Source organism: Amphibalanus amphitrite, unplaced genomic scaffold (genome assembly GCF_019059575.1).
Source record: "Amphibalanus amphitrite isolate SeventyFive unplaced genomic scaffold, NRLGWU_Aamphi_draft 000101F_arrow, whole genome shotgun sequence".
Taxonomy (NCBI): Eukaryota; Metazoa; Arthropoda; class Thecostraca; order Balanomorpha; family Balanidae; genus Amphibalanus; species Amphibalanus amphitrite.
The window spans coordinates 105,001-126,639 of NW_024881596.1; the positions used below are offsets into that span (position 1 = coordinate 105,001).

A 21,639-nucleotide genomic window follows, 5' to 3' on the forward strand; every position below is an offset into this window, starting at 1 on the left:
TTTGCCTCGCTCAGGCGCGTCGAATGATATTTTTTATTTAGGTGAGGTCAACTTGGGTGTTGGCCTCAGGTTACGGTCAGGTTAGCACCAAACGATTTTTTATGCATTTAAGACAAGACCTCCCACCTAGATACACGAAGTGCCCACTGCCGTAAGATTTTTGAAGGGATCGCCTATCAGGTTAATTTATGTTTTCAAGGGTACTGTAGTAGGCGATCACCAGAGTGAAGGGTTGCAGCAACAATACTGCCCCCCTTCCCCAGCTCCCCCCCCCCCCCACACACACACACACTCATCCCCCTCCAACCACCTAGCCGCCCGCAGCATAGGAAAGGACCCGAACTTAGGTTTAAGGGCGCAACAACTGTAACATTCGACAAAGCTGATTTGTTGTAAATCTCACGAGCTGTGTATAACCAGCGTGGTGTATTCGTATCGGAGGCGGCTGCCAGTCTCGGCATCACTTTCTCTCTCGGTGGCTGCCGCCGCGGCCGGCGCCGGGTGCAGGCAGTCGGGCTGGGACGGGGACTGTGGTCGGACTAGCCAGGCTGGGCCGGTGACGGTGTCTGGAACGCTGTGGGGTGTCCACTGACTCCTCCCAGTACCGCAGGGGTGTGTGCTGCCCCCCGCCAGTGGAGCAGGACAGCAGGAAGGAGAGGACGGCGTCACAACGGTGGTGACTGGTCGGAGAAGATGTACTTTGGAGCACTCACGGCGAGATATTGGACTCGTTTTATGTCCATCGGTATCTTCCAATGAAGACTTACAATCTAGTGTAGATTAAATGAAAAAGATATCGCTAATAAAGACCAACAACTTAGTGTGAGTTACGTCAATGAAGTGGACTAATCTTTCAGCGCATCGAAGACGAAAACATTACCAAAATTACATTTTCTACTACAATAGTTGAAGAACATCTATCTGGAAAGGTGAGTAGTAATTGTGTGCTGTGTTTTTGTTGTTTTGTTTACTCATGCGTATCCCAACGATCCCAACACATCTAAGGTAAGGTGTTTTAATCACGTTATGCACGCTTCTATCAAAAGCATAATGGAAAAATTGTGGGTGAGCTTTTTGTGAATATGATCTCAGGGGCATAAACAAGGGCATAAAGAGGGATCACGGGCGATCACGGGTGCAATGTCGCGATTCAGTGTGTCATTCTTACCTGTATCACGATGTTAGAGAGCTGTTAAAAATGACTTTCGTTCAAAAAAAGATCAGTGTAGTTTTCTCCGGTTGACTTATTATGGAGTGCGGGCACAAGATTGACCTGACCTAAGATAATCGATACCTATCAAAATTCTTCGATAAACATTTTTTGCGTACTGATGCCCTCATTAAACGCTGAAACTTTCAAAGCGATCGGTCGGTTGCAGGGGCGTAGGCAGGGGGGGGGGCCACTGGGCCATGGCCCCCCCCCCCTTGGGTGCCGAAGGCGCCCTCCAATCGCAAATGCAATTGTGATATAATCGAATCGAAAAACAATCGCGACTGGAGGGCGCCCTCCAATCGCGAATGTGTTTACAGGGAAAATACGGATGGAGGGCGCCCTCGGAGGACGCCCATTCCAAATACGCCCTCCAAATACGGTTGGAGGGCTCCCTCGGGCGCCCTCCAACCACATTTGTAGGCTGTAGCTCTCTAAGCGTAACGGTGGTCGCCTATGTAAGCCGCTTGTAATTCTACGGACGGCCTGCTGATCTGTGCAATCTACGGAATCTGTGTCAGCAATCTAAAGAAGGGCCGTCCGTGAATACAACAGCGGGCAGAGCCTGGCGGCGCGGACTGGTGTGACTCCCGTTACGCTCGCCTGGAGCGCCCGAATCGCTGCGGCACTTGCGGTGCGGCGAGCGGTATCGGCGGGTGTCAGCAGAACGCTGTTGGGCCCGGCAGACTGGCGGTAGCCGAGCACTCGCTCTTAGGAGAGCGTCTGGACGGGCAGGCGTGTCCGCTAAGACAGCCTGAGCCAGAGCCAGTGGCAAGGTCCGTGTCAGTATACCGGGTCCGACCAGGGGTACCGGCGTGGCTACAATCAGAGGCGTCTTTAAGGGCGTGTTGCCCACCTCGCTCGACCGTAGCTCGGTGCGACCTTGAAGGTCGGTTGTGCGTGTGTCTCTCCGTCGTCAGCCTTCAGCCTCCTCCGTCTTCCTTCGCCTCTCTTCTTCAAAGTCCTGCTCCGGTTAGAAGTCGAATGTATTTGCACACAATTGGGCGACCATTGTACTAACAGTACCAAGTGGTAACGAATAGTGCGCATGCGCTATCATGTAGAACGGCGCACAGTTCCTGTAGGTCCACACGCGCAGTGGCGGACACATTAGGTACAGAGAATATATACACGATACAAACATATGACAACAAACATAAACAAACAAACAAACATAACATATGTACACTACGCGATCGGGCACAGCTCGTCACTACACTGCCCCCTCCCTAGACGCGTCGCCGATGAAGGTGACGTGTCGAAATCGATCCGGTGGTCGTGACTCGCGTCCGGAGCGAGTGCGGAGAATTGATCTGGGCTGTGCTGGCGTGGTGATGTCCGTGGTCGATGCTGGCCGCGATGGCGCTGCTGGTCGCAGTGTTGTCGGTCGTGTTGTTGGTGCTTCCGTTGGCGCCGGGCGTGGTGTTGGCGCTGCTGGCGGTGCAGGACGTGCGGCCGCCGGAGTGTCGTCATAGAGTAGGAGCTCCGGGCCGCCTGTCTGGGCGGCCGATGACTGCACGTCAGGTGCGCGCTGTGGCTGCTCCTGAGGTTGATCCGGCACCTCGTCCATGAAGGCGGGCTTGCAACGGTCGATGGTGATGACATCGCGTCGCTGTCGCCGTTGGATGGTGATGGTCTTGTCTGTCCTGTTGATGACTGGGAACGGGCCGTCGTACGGTGCGTCCAGAGGGTAACGGTGGTCGTCCCGCCGAACGAAAACGTACTTTGCCGTCTTCAGCGCCTCCGGGACGTACGTGGCGCGCTTGGTTGTCCGTGGCAGAGTGGGTCGAAGCTGAGCCATGGCGCGTCGCAGGTCCTTGACGAAGGAGGCTGGTGATGCGTCTGCTGTGCGGCTGCTGTCGAAGAACTCGGCTGGGAGTCGCAGTGGAGAGCCGTATACCAGTTCAGCTGGGGACGCCTGCAGGTCGGTCTTGATGGTGGCGCGGATGCCCAGCATGACCAGCGGCAGCACGTCTGTCCACGAGGCAGCTTGGTGGGCACGGAGACTGGCCTTCAGCTGACGGTGGAACCGCTCGACCATGCCGTTGCAGGCCGGGTGGTAGCTGGTTGTCCGAGTCCGCTGGCAGCCGAGGAACCGCTGAAGCTCCGACCAGAGGGCAGACTCGAACTGAGCGCCGCGGTCGGTGGTGATGATGGATGGAACACCGAACCTGGCGATCCAGTGCTCGAGGAAGGCTCGAGCCACCGTGGTGGTGCGAATGTCTGGCAGCGGGATGGCTTCTGGCCACCGAGTGAACCGGTCGACGCACGTCAGAAGGTACGAGTGGCCTCTTGATGGAGGCATCGGACCGACGAGGTCTACATGGACGTGGTCGAAGCGTTGCTGAGGCGGCTGGAAGGTGCCGACGTCGGACTTGGTGTGCCGGCCGATCTTGCAGCGCTGGCAGGCGAGGCAGGTTCGGGTCCAGCGGCGCACGTCACGATCCATACCGGGCCAGACGAACCGCTTGGAGACGATCTTGACGGTGGCCTCGACGCCAGGGTGCGACAGGTCGTGCAGAGCCTTGGCGAAGGGCCGGCGCAGCGCCTCTGGGAGGACCGGCCGAGGCGATCCGGTGGACTCGTCGCAGAGCAGACGGAGTCCATCGCCGACCGGGATGTGGCGCAGGCGCAGTGAGGTGTCTGAGGCCTCGAGTTCTTCCAGCGAGCCGTCTTCGGACTGGGCCTTGGCGATGGCAGTGAAGTCGGCGAGCGGGGGGCGCGGCTGGGCCACCATCGAGACCGTGCGCGACAGCGTGTCGGCGACCACGTTGTCTTTGCCAGGCACATGGCGGATGTCCGACACGAACTGGCCGATGTAGTCCAGGTGGCGGACCTCTCGTGGTGAGTAGCGGTCGGAAGAGGAGCCGACGGCCGTTACCAGCGGGCGGTGGTCCGTAAAGACAATTGCCGACCGGCCTTCGATAGAATGCTTGAAATGTCGGACGGCCAGGTAGATGGCGAGCAGCTCGCGCCCGAACGTACTGTACTTCTTCTCTGCAGGTTGAAGCGTCTTAGAGAAGAAGCTTAGCGGCTGCCACTCGCCAGCTACGTGCTGTTGGAGGACGGCGCCCACTCCGCAGTCTGAGGCGTCGACGAAGAGGGCGAGCGGCGCGTCCGGGACCTGGTGCGCGAGGTGCGTCGCCGCGGCCAGGGCGTCCTTGATGTGTCGGAAGCGCTGGCGTGTCGCGTTCGTCCACGCGACGGGCGCTTTGGAGTTCTTGCCCTTGTTAGTGAGCAGGGCGTGCAGGGGCTGCAAGAGTTCGGCGGCCCGGTGGACGAAGCGGTGATAGTACGCAACCATCCCCAGGAACCTCCGCAGCTGGGACTGCGTGGTCGGCTCTGGGAAGTTCCTGATGGCTTCGACTCGTCCAGGCAGCGGGCGGACGCCGTCGGCGTCCACCGAGTGGCCGAGGAACACCACCTGCTGCTGACCCAGGACGCACTTGTGCCTGTTGACGACGACGCCGTAGGTGTTGAGGCGCTGAAGTACGTGGTCCAGGAGCTGCAGGTGGTGTTCGGCAGTCGGGCTGGCAAGCAGGATGTCGTCGAGGTAAACGAAGCAGCCCGGTATGCCGCGGAGGACCTCATCCATGAAACGCTGGAAGGTCTGTCCAGCGTTCCTGAGGCCGAATGGCATCCGGACGCATTCGTAGAGGCCGAACGGTGTAGTTATGGCGGTCTTGGCGACGTCGGCAGGTTCCACGGGTATCTGGTGAAACGCCTTCACCAAGTCGATCGTGCTGAAGACGGCACACCCGTGCAGGTCGGCCGAGAAGTCTCGCAGGTAGGGAAGCGGGTACCGGTCCGGCAGAGTGCGGGCGTTCAGCGCCCTGTAGTCCCCACAGGGGCGCCACTCGCCGGGAGACTTCTTGGGCGCCATGTGGAGAGGCGAGGCCCAGCTGCTGCTGGACGGGCGGATGGTGCCCTGCCGTAGCATCTTGTCGAATTCTGTTTTGGCGATGTGTGTCCGGTCTGGTCGTAGTCGCCGTGGCCGCTGGTGCACTGGCGGCCCGGTGGTGACGATATGGTGTGTCACACTGTGCTTGACTGGTGCCGGGCCGGGCGCTGGCGATGTTACGTCCGGGTAGCGGGCGAGGACGGCGGCATAGCGAGCAGCAGCCTGCTCGTGGATGAGGCGCACGCCGATGGAGCACAGTCGTGACCGCTGGGCGCTGGCGCACACGGTGCCGTCTCGCAGGAGGCGTTGGCTGGCGACGTCGACGACGAGCTGGTGTGCGGCCAAGAAGTCGGTGCCCAGGATCGGTGTGGTGACATCGGTGATAAAAAATCGGTGCTTCAGGCTGTGATGGCGGCTTAACGTGACGTCCAGCAGACAGGTGCCGTAGACGGCGATTGGCGAGCCGTTTGCCGCGACGAGCTGCTGGCCGGCAGGAGCAGGGGTCAGCGTGGACTTCTTGGGTAGGCAGCGGCGTGGCAGCACGCTGACCTGCGCTCCGGTGTCAATCAGAAATTGATGATTGGTCTTCGTGTCCCGCACGAAGAGGAGCGGCGCGGCGGTGGGAAGTGCGCCCGCGCATTGCGCCAAGAGCGCGGGGCCGCCTAGTTTTCCGCCCAACTGCATGGCGATTCGCAGCGGCGTGCCCTGCTGCCGAACCGCTGATGGTACCAGCAGAGGTCGTCTTCGTTCGTCGGCGTCGGAGAGCGCGCTGGTGTTGGCGGCCGTGATGAGCTAGGCGCCCGTCGTCGGCGGGATTGGCTCCGGCCACGATCCCGTCGGAGCGCGTCTTGTAGGCGCCGGTTGCTGGCCTCGAGGCCTCGGTGGCTGGCCTGGAGGCTGTCCATCTTGGCGACTAAGGTCGCTACGACGGCCTCTAGTCCGGCTGAAGGTTGAGCCGGTGCCGGTGTCGCAGGCTGCGGCGGCGGGGCGGTGACGACCGCTACCCTCGGGTCCGGCCCGCTGGCGTCCAGGTATCGGTCTGCCGCTTCTGCCAGCGCGTCCAGTGCGCTGTCGGCCGGCAGTAGGGCCAGGGCAGCGCGGACGGGCTGCGGCAGACGTTGTTTGAAGAGTGTCCGGAACAGCTCCGTGTCCACGGGAGCGTCCCCGGCGGCGGCCAGCTCGTTCCTCATGGAACGGAGGAGCGCCGTCGGCTTTTGGTCGCCGAGCTGCTGTCGGCTGAGTAGCGACTGCAGCTTGTCGACCCGGGATTGCGCAAGGCGAGACTTCAGCGCGTCGCACAGGGCGGTGAATGACCTTGATGTCCTTATCACGTCCTTGACCTGGACGGCGATAGTCGCTGGCAGGTTGGCGACTAGAAGTTTGTACCGGAGCTCGTCGGAGCTTACGCCGCTGATGTCGAACGCGCATTCGACCTGTAGGAGCCATAGATCGGGCTCTTCTGGCGTGTATGGCGGCAGGCGGAACGAAGCTAGCGGCCGTTGAGCGGTCTCAGGAGGCCCGTTGGACACAGTCGCGGGAGGGGCGCCCCGCGGTGCTGCGTTGTCCAACTCCGTGGCGTCCGGCATGACTGGGTTGGAGTATCACGTCGGGGTCACCAGTGTAATTCTACGGACGGCCTGCTGATCTGTGCAATCTACGGAATCTGTGTCAGCAATCTAAAGAAGGGCCGTCCGTGAATACAACAGCGGGCAGAGCCTGGCGGCGCGGACTGGTGTGACTCCCGTTACGCTCGCCTGGAGCGCCCGAATCGCTGCGGCACTTGCGGTGCGGCGAGCGGTATCGGCGGGTGTCAGCAGAACGCTGTTGGGCCCGGCAGACTGGCGGTAGCCGAGCACTCGCTCTTAGGAGAGCGTCTGGACGGGCAGGCGTGTCCGCTAAGACAGCCTGAGCCAGAGCCAGTGGCAAGGTCCGTGTCAGTATACCGGGTCCGACCAGGGGTACCGGCGTGGCTACAATCAGAGGCGTCTTTAAGGGCGTGTTGCCCACCTCGCTCGACCGTAGCTCGGTGCGACCTTGAAGGTCGGTTGTGCGTGTGTCTCTCCGTCGTCAGCCTTCAGCCTCCTCCGTCTTCCTTCGCCTCTCTTCTTCAAAGTCCTGCTCCGGTTAGAAGTCGAATGTATTTGCACACAATTGGGCGACCATTGTACTAACAGTACCAAGTGGTAACGAATAGTGCGCATGCGCTATCATGTAGAACGGCGCACAGTTCCTGTAGGTCCACACGCGCAGTGGCGGACACATTAGGTACAGAGAATATATACACGATACAAACATATGACAACAAACATAAACAAACAAACAAACATAACATATGTACACTACGCGATCGGGCACAGCTCGTCACTACACGCTGTCCTGTAAATAAGCGCCCTCTCACCCGAAGGCGCCCTCCTGTAGGTTGCCACCCTGCTACACATTGCCGCCCTTCTGCTGATCGGCGTCCTCATAATTATTGGCGCTCTCCTACCTATTGCGCCCTCATGTGAAATTTTGAAGGCCGCCTTTCTCCCTTTTGGCACCCTCTTGTTCAGTGCCGCCCTCCTACCTATTGGTTCCCTAGTCCTTCCTGTTGAATGTTAATCGGGGCCCTTCTCCTATTGGCGCCCTCGTGTATATCGCCGCCCTCCTAACCACTGGCACCCTCCTGTTGATCACCGCCCTCCTATCCACTGGCACCTTCCTGTTGACCAGCGCCCTCCGCACAGACGCCCTCCTGTTCGTGTCATCCTCTTGAGCAAAGGCGCCCTCCTCACCATTGCCACCCCCATTTTAATCGTCACCCTTCCGCTCATTGGCGACTTCCAGTTGATGACCGCCCTCCCACCTATTGGCGACCTCTTGTTGATCGCCACCCTCCTATTGGTGCTCTCCTGTTCCTCGCCACCCTCTTACCTGGTGGCGCCCTCCTGTTGATTGTTGATCGGCGCCCTCCTACCTATTGGTGCCCTCCTGTTGATCGCTGCCCTTCTATCCATTGGCGCCCTCCTGCTGCTCGCCAACTTCCTACCTATCGGTGCCCTACTGTCGAAACTCGGGATGTTGATCGGGGCTCTTCTACCTATTAGTGCCCTCCTGTGGATCGCAGCCCTTCTACCTATTGGCAACATCCGTTGATCGCTGCCCTCCTATCATTTATTTACTCCTTTGGCATGTTTTTCAACTTAGTCGTTCTGTTGCACATAGTTGATGTCTTGCCTGTGAAAACTGCCACAAATGAACGTGCATTCAGCACAATGAATGAAGTATCTATACCTACCAAAACTATCTACGCTCTACGATGCATAAAACACGTCTTTGGTCTTAACGGATTGATCCTACTTTACGTGCATCATGGCATCTATATGGATTACGTTTAAGTATTGTCAACAGGTTCGGGCGCAACAGCAGGCATCTGAAGTTTCGGTGATTGAAACGCGTATTTGGAATTTCCGACCTCGACGAGCGTCTGTGGTAGAAAACCACCACTTTGGTAGGGGAAACTACTGCTGTCTGCTACCGTTTGCACTGCATGTCTCGCTGTAGTTGCGACCGATTGCGACATCTATGCTTAGCGATATACGTACTTTATAATTTACGTACTTTTTCGATGCGTATTTTCTTCCTTGACGTAGGTACTTTTGTCTAGGTATACGTACTTTGTACTGTACGTACCTACCTCTGCGATACCTACGCCTACTTCCGTCCTTGACGTACTTATTCCATACGTACTTTATACTCGACGTACTTTTGAAACTGGTTATATGGGTACACTATGCATCTGTGAGGAGGCTATGAAGGCTGGTCTGAGGTAATTTGGATGATGTTTACGCATCTCGCGCTCCGGTATCAATCCGATACGGTGATCTGGTGCGTAGATATGCCACCGCCAATAAACTTTTATACATCGACACCCATGAGCCAAGCTTTCTGTACAGTTTGTGTGGCAGCGGCCCGACCAAACCTTAGGTATTTTTTACACCTTCAAATTTGGTAAAAGAGCGAGAGGAGCTTTGAACAGTGATTGTATAAAAGGCGTGCCTAAAAAGCGGAGGAAAAGGTTGTTTTCAAAAATTTCGCGCGCCTTCGGCGCAGCATTTCAAGAACACTTGACCTTTTGTGACCTGAAGTATAAAGAATACACACGATGCAAAATCAATGCAGCACGACCTATACGAGGTTACGCAAAAAAAAAAAACTGGTGGCATGGTAAAAAACGCCTCCCAACCCCCCAACCCCCACTGAGCGATTTTTTATCTCGCGACCGTATGGCGCCCTCCTTGGGTGAGGTGGCGCCCTCCAAACCCTTGGCCCCCCCCCCTTCGCGATTTTCTAAATACGCCGCTGGTCGGTTGGTGTATCTATGCTAAGAATTGAAGCCTTTTTCTGAAGTGAGGTCATTCGTCGCTACCTGGTGACCTGACCTTGCACGACCTGGGTCTGAACTTCTCACATGCATGCGGGAAAGATGTATGACAAGGCTTGCCACACATCGGGCTCTAATTTGCGAAAACGCCTAAGGGGAGTGTTCAAACATCCCCGACCCCCAGCAGGGCGCGATTGAACTGTATTGATCCATGCATGCATGTTTCATTTACGTATGTTCATAGAATATGAACATAAGACAAACAAATGCACTTAGCTGGATTTTTAATCATAAATCTAATCATAAATTTAGAATAATCAAATAAGATGACAGCAGTCTATGTGGGCCATAACGATCGAATGATAACAAGGTCATCATTACGAAAGGTGACGGAAACCTTTTCACTTGATTCAGAATGCATGATACCATCTCAACAATACATCGAGTGCATATCCACAGCAGCAAGTCACTTCGGGTCCCATTCGGGAGAGTCGGTACAGCACATGGAAAGTTCGCAGCGCATTATCTAACTTGTCACTGTGAAGTCACTCTAGCGGAGCGGAGTGTGATTTTCTCCGCGGTCTTGGGACCATGCACGTCACCTACCGCGTGCACGGCTTGGTGAGCACTGAGCAGTTCACCAAACGTGCTTTCTTACATCTCACCAGAAAATAAACCATGCAATAAGGAAAACGTCACGAGTACGGTTGACTGTACAGGTAACGTTGCTCACTCGCTCTTATTGCTCGACGTCCGAACAGTAGCTAGTTAGAGTGGCATATGAAGAGACGTTCTGTGCTGATAAATCTGTAGGCATGCCTTTTGGGCATGCTGCACTTTCTTGTTAGCAATTGTGCATAAGTGGATATAGGTATATGATTGATTGCTGGTCAGTGCAGAGTTCATGGCGTAAGGAAAGGGCGGCGAACTGCGTGAGCTTGTGGCTGTGCTTTGTTACTACATGATTGCTAAGTTTCCGAGTTCATTATTAAATTTGAAATTTAAGAATTCAATAAAATGTTGAAGCTGCACATATGACTTATTTGTACCAGACAAAAAAAAAAAAAAAACATGGCTGTAACAAGTAAATATAAAGAAGGTAACAAGAACTGGCGTCATATTAGGCTAGTACATTGCATCTCACAAACATAAGTAAGTTGTGTGTATGTGCAGGTGCTGATGGGCAAGTGGAACACAGCACATGTGTATGTTTATTTGCCTTGCCGATGGTAATTAATGAGCAATAGCCAAGCATTTCGTATTGGTAATTTCGTAGTAATTTTATTTCGTATACACTGTGCAATATAGCTGTTTTCACGACGGCTATCTGGTGCACATTTGGCTCACATTTGGTGCAGTTTTAGTGAAGATTTGGTCAAATTAGGTTCCTTGTGTTTCTTAGAAGTTATCCGTTTGGGTTGCAGAATTGCTTTAACAACTGATCTTTCAGTTATCAGACATTATTTTCGATTAAAACACTGAACTAAATTCTTGACATGAGTATATTTTTTTTTTTTTGAAAAAGAGATTTCGTGCAGATTTGGACAAGTCTGGTGCATAAATGCATTCACCAGATAACCAGTCGTGAAACGACTATTGTTACTGAATAATAATGACTAACAATAAATTAAACTATATAGAACATCACATTTCATGCATCTATACAGTCATTAGGGGAAGTTGGGGCAATGCCGGAGTTGGGGCAAAGCCGAAATTCGAGATATTTCGAAAACCGTAAGACATGGATGCTACCTGTCAGTGATGCTCTGAAGTTTAAGTGACTATAATTATCGCATGTTTGTTACGAGTCGTCATTCGGAATACTTCGGTTGTGAGGGCGCCAAGAGCGTTTTCAAGGTACGCGTTCCTTGTACTACATGCGCCTTTGAAGCTGCATTTCTTACTCATTATCCTACCGTTTGTCTGGCCAATTCGGTCAAGTAATCTTCAGCATGTCTTTGCATAAGTGTGCTGCCTATTTGAAATTTTTACGGCACGTTGAAAAGTTATGGGCCTGCAAATGAAAGTATGGCTGGCTGGGGTAATGCCGAAAACGTGCAATTACGCACGTTAAAGCACGCTACGTGGACTTTACTGCTGTAGAATAGCAACGCGAATTTTTAGTCACACAAATTACACTTCCAACCGACACAACGGCCTGTTACCTATAAGGAATTATTTACCTGGCATTTTCTTATTATATCACACAATTATAACTTCCAGTGTGCATCAAGCGTCCTCAAGCTCATAAAACGCGTGTCAGCTTTGATAAATTCTGGATAAAGTTTGAGATAAAGTGGCAAAACATCAATGTCGGCATTCCCCGTAGATCATTTCTCCCATTTTCGGCTTTCCCCGCAGTCCGGGGCAACGCCGAAAAAATCACTTCTTTGATATTTTTAGTTTGTGCGCTTAACGGTATGCGAATTCATCAAATGCGCCTGGTATGTTTGAAAGGCAAAAGACTGGCCTCTCGAATGACGCCAACAAGAATAGCTTGTGTTGTCTACCTTGCGTGCTACGGGCGTCAGAAAAAAAGTATTCGGCATTCCCCCAACTTCCCCTACTTTGCATTTACTGTGATAGCAAAGATACGGTGTCATAAATCTAAACCATCACAGGATTCGCCGCATGGGCTCAGTTACTCGACAGCAACACCAAAACAATTCTAGTCAGGATCTCATTATAATTCAGTAAACCCCACCCTCAGCCGGCGCCTGGCACGTCCGAAAGTCTCACTTCCTCGCGTCGATTTCGCCGACACCTCGTCGCCCGTCAATTTTGTTCACGGTTGGCTGCGCGCCGGATATGTCGCGTCGTCCTGCCGCGGCCTGGCCTCCCCGCCGGCACCTCCAGGGGCAGATCGTGGCCCGTCCACCTGCAGGGCCACTCTCACTCGGGCCTCACGTCTGACCGGCCATCGTAAATGCTTCATGAGAGAGCTTAGAACAGCGCACGTCTGATTGGTCCCTAGCATGTGTTACAGCCTTGGCAATGTTTGTTTATGCTCTCGATGAAGTGTCTGTTCACTCCACTGAGCTAACCGGATTCGTGAACGAGGATCGGGCCCCCCTGAGTTTGTAGGAGGTATCTACAGAAGAAGGCATCTGTAGCTGTAAGCAACTATAGCATATAGGCGCGCCATACCTATATAGCACGTTCTCAAAAACAATGTCCGCATTTTCGATGCGTTGTGGGTAATATTAGCGGTTGGTGAGAGGGATATACATAGGTGTAACTCTGCCGTCACATTTTGAAAGGACACTTATTGAGATGTTTCCCAAGCGTCGCACCGCGTCGCCCTGGTGTCTTCTGTATGCTACAAGTCCCCCATTACGACTGGTTTACCTTCCACGACCGCAGCGCTCCTCTTACCTCACCAAAACAGGTCCCGTGACGAGCCTGTCCTCTCCCTGCACCCGGGACGTGCTGGAGCGGAACCACCTCCCTCCATTCACACGGCGCTCCATGATTCCACCGATCCTCGGTAACGATTAGGTAACAACTGGTTACTTTCCTCCCACCGGCTGGCCATCGAAGCGATCTGGAGAAACCACCTCCACCGCTATACCGCTACACAGGTGCCCGGCCCGCACTTTCGGCGCTCCGGTTAGCCCTGGAAATGGACCGGTGACGGGAGAGGTGCGGTCTGTGGGCGACCTTCACGGTCGACGATCCTTCCGCCGGGGGAGGGCAGCTGCCGCCCTCCGTCTGTGCACCTCACATCGCACACCGGCCGGCAGTGCGTGCTGTGATCTGGTCCGTGACACACTCTGAGGGCGGGGCATCGCAGCGAGGTAAGAGGTGGAACCTTAGCGAGGTAAGCTCGAACGATAGCGGGCTGGAACTGGGAGCACTCAACACAGCAAGAAGGCTTGAGCGTCAGAGTGGCAAGATACTTGATGCTACCTGCTTGTGAAACTAGTGCCGCTGTCACATGTTTTGTTTGCTACAGCACGGGACATATTTTTAAAAGATAAAAACCTTAAACTATCGTTAATTTGTTTATTCCCTAGTCAAAGTAAACCAATGTTTTTTATTTTTTACTTTTTGAGTCTGGTGCAGCTCATGCATTGGCCCGCAGTCACATTTTCAATCACGCTCATACTGTACCTACCTATCATATGACATACATTTTTCCAAGTGAAAGTAGCTCACAAAAGCAAGCAAGATTGTGACCTCCGGAGACAAATTTTATAGGTATTATTTTGGTATCATTATCGAAAATCTGTGAAAGATCTTCAGCTATAGGATGTCTTTTCCTTACTTGTCTAGCCCCATCGGTAACATTTTAACCCTCGCATGTGTGCGGCGTTTGCCAGCTTCTAATGTGTAGGGGGGTCGGTTAGACCCCCCTTGCCGTTTGGCCCCTGAGCGAGCTAGAGCTTCGCGGAAAAAACGAGCGTGTTGCCCGTGACGAGAGGAAGCCAATGATACCCAATTTTAAGGTCCTAGGTCATTGGGTGACCTTCCAGGTCAGGTCAATGACCCAAAGTCGGGAAAATCGGGACCTATTAGAAAGTCGTAAAGTGTGGCTGCTAAGGGGTTTTCGGGGTGCTGATCACGAATATCGTGTTAGTTTTGATCACAGATGATGTCTTTAAGCATTTAGACCAGGTCGGGTCAGGTCAGGTCAGGTCAACCAGTAGGCGTCGTGACGGGTATTCGTAGTACGTGTCAACCGCCTCTGACAGCTTCGTAACATGTTACGAAGGCACCAAAACTACTTCGTAAATGTTCAAATGGTTGCTAGATTCGAATTCAGCTCCAAAAACTAGCCTAGAAACATGTAAAACTCGAAAAAAGTGAACCGAGGTCACCCGAGGTCACCAAAGGTCAATGACATGACCTGACCTTCAGGTGACCTTGACACCCACCCTTATGCATGGGAGCAACATCAAATCACATGTTTGAACGTTTGAAACCACGAAAAGCTTGCAAACGCGCGGCTAATGCGAGCCGACATACGCGGAATCGCGATTCCGGCCAAACATGGTCTCGGAAAAGAGGTCACAGGTCAAAGGTCATTTGGGTCAGGGTCATGAAATTTTCAGGGTAGGTGTAAAATTGATCAATGTGAGGGTAAGTTTCGTCGCGATCGGCCGCTTTTTACGCGAGTTATTCGCAAAAAACATGGGGAGGGGGGGTCCATCTGACCCCCCCCCCTACACATGCGAGGGTTAAGAAGAAGGAAAGGTTTTGAGAATGAGGCAAAGAGTTGAAATGGGTCTATTTGTTGTGAGACTTAAATACATTTTCGGCATATTGAAATATACCTACCAGACTAATACCTTTTACAGCATTAGACTGCCATTTGTATTGCAAGTTCCCTAACATAATTATCCGGTTTCTAAATGAAAGATATATAATAAGCAGAATGAAGGGTATTGCAGACAATGTGTTTATACCTATGAAGTTGTGTCACTGCCATAACCCACTAAACAGTGATAAAATACTTGATATGCACTGCTTCGCATGCACGCATTTATGTATATCTCATATTCACGGTTAGCCGGTGCATCGTCATGAGCATTGCACAACACTCATGGTCGAGCCCACATGGCCTTCAAAAGACAGCCCATCAACTGTCATTCCACTCCGCTTCTTCAGCCGCCTCGACCGGCCGCAGAAAAACCCGACCACATGCCGATCATATACAGCCCGATCGCTGCCACCCGTCGGCTCGCTCCGTGACCTCTGACGTCACGCGTCACGTGGGGCGTGACGTGTAACGTCTGTCTCCAGCCGCGGGCTGGTGAGTGACGGCGGTTGCACCGTGACGGTGACGCTTCGGAGGCGGCGTCGGCAGGAGTCGATTACACCCGGTTACTTCACCGAGGAGCGGCACTGGAGCGACTCCGAGGACCGGCACCGAAACGGCACTGGAGCAGCACTGGAGCGGCACCGAGGCGGCACTGGAGGCGGCACTGATGGAGCAGAGACCCTGTGACGACACAGCACCCCAGCCAGCACGGAGGGAGAGAAATGAGAAATTCGTCGCTGGGTGAACAATGCCGGCGCGGCTGGTCGGTACGGCTCACGACGCAGGTGAAGTGTGACGCGCTCACATCAGCAGTGACAGCGTGTGGACATTACTGGTGGTCCGTGTCGGCTTACTATGCTAACGTCCGGCTTGTGTAGCTGGATGCGCGAGCCTGCCACGGGAAACCGAAATTATCCACGGTGCTAACAACCATGTGAAGTACGAGACAATATGTCAAGCATGAGAAGGGCAGACATGATCCAGACAGGACATGCCACCGTTCAGGCTCTCAGAGATACTACACAACCCGTCTAGTGGCAATGAGCAAGACCCTCTCCTGCAGCCCGTTCAAGGGATGTGCTATGTCTGTGCTACCCTTGCAACATCTTGCATCTGAGAGCAGCGAAAGTGGTGATGTCACCGCGCAGCATCTTACCGTGAAATACGCCTCTGAAAGTTCATCTTCTGAGGCGCTACCGTACTCATCGGTACTGGAAGACACGCTTTCGAGCTTCCGCGATTTATTCGGAAGCATAGCTTATCTATAGACCGGTGTGGCGGCAGACGACATGACGACCTTCAAGTAACAGTACTCTATAAACACTAGGAAGGAACGCCCGGAAACGCCTACGCAAAAACCGGTCGATAGTAAGAATGAGTGCGACTCTCGGGCGTCGCCGGGGTGGGCGGCTGGCGCTGAGCCGGGTAAGGAGAGTCAGAAGTCACAACCGGCGCACAACGCGACCAGTGTGACGACACAAGGTCGCTCTCTGCACGGTCGCTCTCTGTGCGGGCCCGCGATGACCGCCTGTATCGTGACGCAACCGTGTGCGCCCCAGCCGTGATCCAGGTCAGCGGAGCGCAGCGGTACGGCCGGCTCACGGAACATAACTCACACACCGGATCGGCGAGCCGCTATTGTGTTATGAAAAGATACCGCACGTCGACACTGAAAATTGAGCAAGGACTAATTTTATCTTGGCCAAGCAGATTGCGACCGACATAGTTATAGTGGCTACTATTGCAGGTGAATACATGACGAAGTGTGATTACGCTATTGTTTTAAATTTCTTTGTTAGGGCTGACTTGGTGGATGAGGGGCGGCATGAACGGTTTGTCCTCCCCCAAAGACCTTCAGCGTTGCTGATGCATGGAAACTAGGCTAATCGTGTCATGCAATGCATTACACCCAGATGAGTGTCACTGGCTAATTTCCGTGTCATCGGTCATTAGTCTTGCCCTTGCCGTTATAAAATACCATCTCATCCATCTGTAAGTAAGACCATGTGTCTACATCCGTCCACCCGTCAGTCCTTGTGTCCGTCTGTCAATCTGTCCGTCTGTTCTAATGTCCGTCTATTCTTATGTCCATCTGCTCCTCTGCCCACCACTGTCCATCTGTCAATCCATCCATCCATCCATCCATCCATCCATCCATCCGTCCATCCATCCGTCCGTCCGTCCATCCATCTATCCATCCATCCGTCCATCCGTCCAAGTATCCGTTTTTCCAGCCCGTATTTCCGTCTGCATCCTTTTGTCTATCTGGCCATCCGTCAATCCATCCGTCCATCTGTTATCCATCCCTTACAAGTCCACTCGTCCGTATGCCTATCGGCTGAACGTCTTCCCGTCCGTTCGTTCGTCCGTTTCTCTGTCTGTCTGTCTGTCTGTCTGTCTGTCTGTCTGTCTGTCTGTCTGTCTGTATGACTGTTTGTCTCTGCCGGTGTTCGTTTCACTCTCGTCGGATCTCTCCGAATGAAGGCCCGGACTGGCCCGGCCCGGCGCGGCCCGGCGCGGTGGTGGTGGTGCACGCCCCAGCTGCTGCCGCCCAGCGAAAGTGAACCCAGCACCGAGCACGTGTTTAGTGCACCCACGGCTCTTGGTGCCTCCCTCACAAGGACACGGGGAGTCACGGTGTAGTGTGACATGTGACCGTGACCAGGGGGCCATCAGACGGGCTGGCCGGCCGGCCATGGGTGGTCTGAAAGGGAAAGGAGCGGTGGTCTGGCCGGCCGGGGGGAGCGCCTCTGTGGGTCGGATGTTATGCATCACTGAAGTGGGTAACAAAGAATTGGAAACACGGGATGACGGTGACTCATGTTGTTCACCTCGCTGATATGCCTTGTTAGATAAGGAAAGAAATACAAAATGTGTAACAACAAAGAAAAGGATTCACTTGTTTCAAGCATCTCTTCTTTGTCCTTTTATGTGGCTTTTACCATCATTTCTTTTGTCTTTTTCCAAATCATGAAACCTCGCCCTCAGCTCCACGTCGGGTAACGCTCACCGCGAAGGACACGCCGGCTGTGCCGCCGGGCAGGCGTGCCCTGCGGGCCAGTCTAACTACAGAAAGTCTCGTCTGAATTAGCGGTCGGTTGGTAATAAATGCGTTTCAGGCAGTAAGCGGGGCAGTGAAGCGAGACCTCAATTAGCCGTGGTCGGAGCTGACGAGCGAATGACACCAGCCGATACAGTCATACATAAAATGTTTGACGGAAATGACTAGAAATAGCCCAAACTAAACATCGAAAATAAAGAAACAATACGCATCAGATCAGAGCACCATCGAGGCGCTGGCCGACGAGTACTGAGAGAATTTCCCGTGTTTTCCCTTTCAGCCGGTAACCGTCCCGTTCACAGCTGTTACGGAATCGGTGACATCTGGTAGATAACTGAGGATTACTGACGTGGTAACGGCCACAGACATGGTAACAATTGAAAGTGTCAGAACGAAAACCGCTGTCCAGACGTCACCGTAACGGTTATTGATGCTCACAGATGGCCCAACGCATGAACCATTTTCTAATAAACTAGCACGTTGTCATCCACCAAACCTGTGCGACAGGATATTAGGTATATCATTTTCCTGAAAATTAAACAAACACCTAACTAATATTTCATTTTCGTCTTAGCGTATACGTCTATCGTATGATGCATGCTTATAAGCATGCACATGACATTTCATCTGACGTTTAGGTCCGTTTCAATGCGTTTGCGTTGCGTAATGCGTTGCCGTTTTATTTAGGCATATAATTATGTAATGTGTACAATTTCAGTACCTAATAACTAGGTAACCAGTGCAGACATGGGAGGATGTCCATGAAAAGCGAAGTAGGGTTCTCAGCCATGCATGTCCACGTAATAGCGCGATAGTATGGGAAAGAATTCGTGGACATCGCGATGTCCACGAATCCCTTCATGTCCATGAAATGGAAGCAGTAGCTTAAAAATGTACACGAAACTTATGCATTTCCAACGCATGTTATTCAATAAGAACGAATTTTAAAAGAAAGCGTGAGTCGTGACAGCATGCTCAATAGTGCATCGCACCTTGAAAAATATTGAACATGAGTCATTGTCAATAAGTAACTCGTCACTATTTCAGAGATGTCGTCGACACATAAGGTATGTTTGCCTTCTCTGATACCATTTTCTCCGTTCCGTTCCAGGGCTGGCCGATGCGTGCCTCGGCGACACGTCAGCGGCGGTGGCGGAGCGGCGGTTGGGCGGGGGCGGCTCTGCTGCTGGTCTGTCTGGCCGCCCCCGCCCCCGCCCAGGCCGGCTCCGTCATCGCGCCGCCCTGGGTGGACGCCGCCCTGAACCCCTGCTCCTCAGAGAGCTGGCAGCTGGTGCGGTGGCCGGCCGACGGCCGCTGCTACCCCATCTTCCAGCAGGGGCCGTGTCCGGCCAGCCAGGAGCTGGTGTGGGACTCTGACGCCGGCCGGGCCGCATGCCGCTGTCCTGACGGCTTCCTGCTGCACGGGCCCACCCAGCGGTGCTACCGGCGCCACACGCGCGGACCGTGCCCGCTGCGTCACTCGCTGCAGGTGGACGCGGCCAGTGGAGAGGCACGCTGCCGCCGCCACGGCAAGTGTCCCCCGGGAGAGTTGTTCTGGCCACCGGACGGCCAGTGCTACCGCTACCTGAGCCGCGGCCCGTGCGGCAAGGGCGAGCTACTGACGGTCAGCCACGCCACGCTGGAACCTCAGTGCGGCTGCAGCCGGAGACTGATGGCACGCAGCTACTGGCCGCATACAGACTCGTGCTATCAACAATACACCCGCGGCCCCTGTCCGCGTGGACTCGTGTTTGCATTCAACGCCACCCGTCGACGCACGGAGTGTCACTGCCACGCCGGTCTCACGCGCAACTTTGACCCCAGCTCGGGGCAGTGTTTTGCGTTGGGCGAGCGCGGCCCCTGCCCGGTGGGGAACGAGTTCGTGTTCAATAACGTGACTGCCCGGCCCGAGTGTCGATGTCCGGACGACAGTCTGGTGCTGGCGGACAGCGGCGCCTGCTACCGAGCCTTCTCGCAGGGCCCGTGCGGCGACGGGCGGTTCGTGGCCCCGCGACCCGAGGCGCCGCACCAGGGAGTCTGTGTGCGCAACCCGTGCCGTCCCGGAGAGCTTTACTTTCCGTCTGACAAGTTTTGTCACCGGATCGGTGGACAGGGCCCGTGCCCGCTAGGACAGCTCGTGCACTACGAACAGTTCCGTGGCATCAGCTACCGCGGTGCCTGCGGCTGTGCCGAGCACTTCGAACAAAACTTCTGGCCTGAGGACGGTCAGTGCTACGAGCTGCAAACGCGCGGCCCCTGTCCACCTAACTTTACATTCCGCTTCGACGCCGACCGGAGACGCACAGAATGTGTGTGTGACCCGGAGCTGGGGCGGCTCCTGGAGGCCGACTCTGGCCGCTGTGAGCAGGTGGTGTCCGCCGCGCCGCTGCCGTGTCCGGTCGGACACGCGGACACGCGCGGCTGCCGGTGTCCGCCCGGGCTGCAGGCCGACCCGCGGACAGGCCAATGTGTCTCACCGCTGGAACGGGGAGGCCTGAGGAGCCGCCGCAGACTCACACGGTCACGTGACCACACAGAGACGGCGGACACAACGGAAGGTGACAGTCACGTGACTGGAACGAAAGTGATATCACCGCGGTGACAGAGTGATAAGTGACAGAACGTGATGACAAAACCGTACATTTGCCAGCGGTGACGATTGAATCATCATCAGCTGCGATATACCTAATACGGGCATGTTGCGTATAGGGATAAAATAGTATTAATTATCCTCATAGCAAAATATGTCAACTGCACAGCTCCATTCGCCACCAACGCAGCATCGATCTATGTAGTTAGCTTGGAACATCCATGTTGTAAAATATTTCATCGAATGCAGTGCGTAATTGATTGTGGCTTATAATCACATCCAATGGTACCCATGTGTTTGGGAAAAGCGTATCTTCCTATTTGTGAAGTTCTGCCACCGGATCGGCTGCCGTGATCATAATCACAAAGCTGATCTAATGTGAAAGCAATTATCATAAATATATATAACCAAACGTATGAGTCTAAAAACCGAAAAAGTAGTACAAAAGTCGCCTGCACTGCTGGAGTCCTGTTCGTCGGTGGTCTCCACGGTGGTGGAAACAACACCAACGACGTCGCGGTCTCTACCGACGCGCCGGCCCGGTCCCTCCCTCCGAGTGGAGGACGCGAGGCCCACTGTTCAGCCGACGGTCAGCGGCGCAGGGCCCTTCACGAGGCCGGGATTCGACGGGCGCCGACACATCAGCTGCTAGGCGAGTCCGAATAATGCACTGCGACCGAAGATGCACTGCTCTTGATATAACTCAGTAAACTTAATATAATTCATACCCTCCCTTCACGACTTGTCGATAAAACGATTCACACCGTGTGATTTAGGTGGGCCCCCTGGAGTTCTCGCCCCTGTGCAAATTTAATTGCTCTAGGTCAATATTTAGGGGGGTTTTGGGGGGCATAAATGTAAAAATTTCGCCAAAAACAGGTCAAACATTTTTCGCTTATAACTTTTGATCTAATTAAGATAGAGAAAAAAGAAAAGCACCAGTGAAGTCAGCACGTCAAGGCGCGTCGAATGATATACTTTTCTGCTTGCTTAACTGTACTTAAAGTTTTCTTAATTTTTAAGTAAACTTTAATTAATTAATTAAGTTCAAGTTAACCAAATTGCAACATATCGCATATCATTCGATTAGGCTAATCACCAGGATAGGAACACAATGACACTATTTTTAAAGCTCTATAGCGTCATTATGTGCCAAGTTATTGGCAAGAACGTCATTTGCCCTCAGCTGACCTCATTTGACCTGACCCATCGATAAGTACACCAAAAAAAGAAGTACCAAGTGACCTGCTG

General features: G+C 53.7%; 1 protein-coding gene across 1 annotated transcript; it reads left to right on the forward strand.

The window, feature by feature from the left end:
- Positions 1-462: 462 nt before the first annotated feature.
- On the forward strand, positions 463-20,824 carry LOC122380587 (multiple epidermal growth factor-like domains protein 6). Its single transcript, XM_043363868.1, has 2 exons — positions 463-929; positions 18,910-20,824. The coding sequence occupies exon 2, from the start codon at positions 18,919-18,921 to the stop codon at positions 20,398-20,400; it is 1,482 nt and encodes a 493-aa protein (XP_043219803.1). The 5' UTR covers positions 463-929; positions 18,910-18,918; the 3' UTR covers positions 20,401-20,824.
- Positions 20,825-21,639: the final 815 nt, after the last annotated feature.

What these genes read in the sequence shown, in the direction of transcription:
- LOC122380587 (XM_043363868.1), top strand. Translation starts at nt 18,919, where the DNA reads ATGCGTGCCTCGGCGACACGTCAGCGGCGGTGGCGGAGCGGCGGTTGG.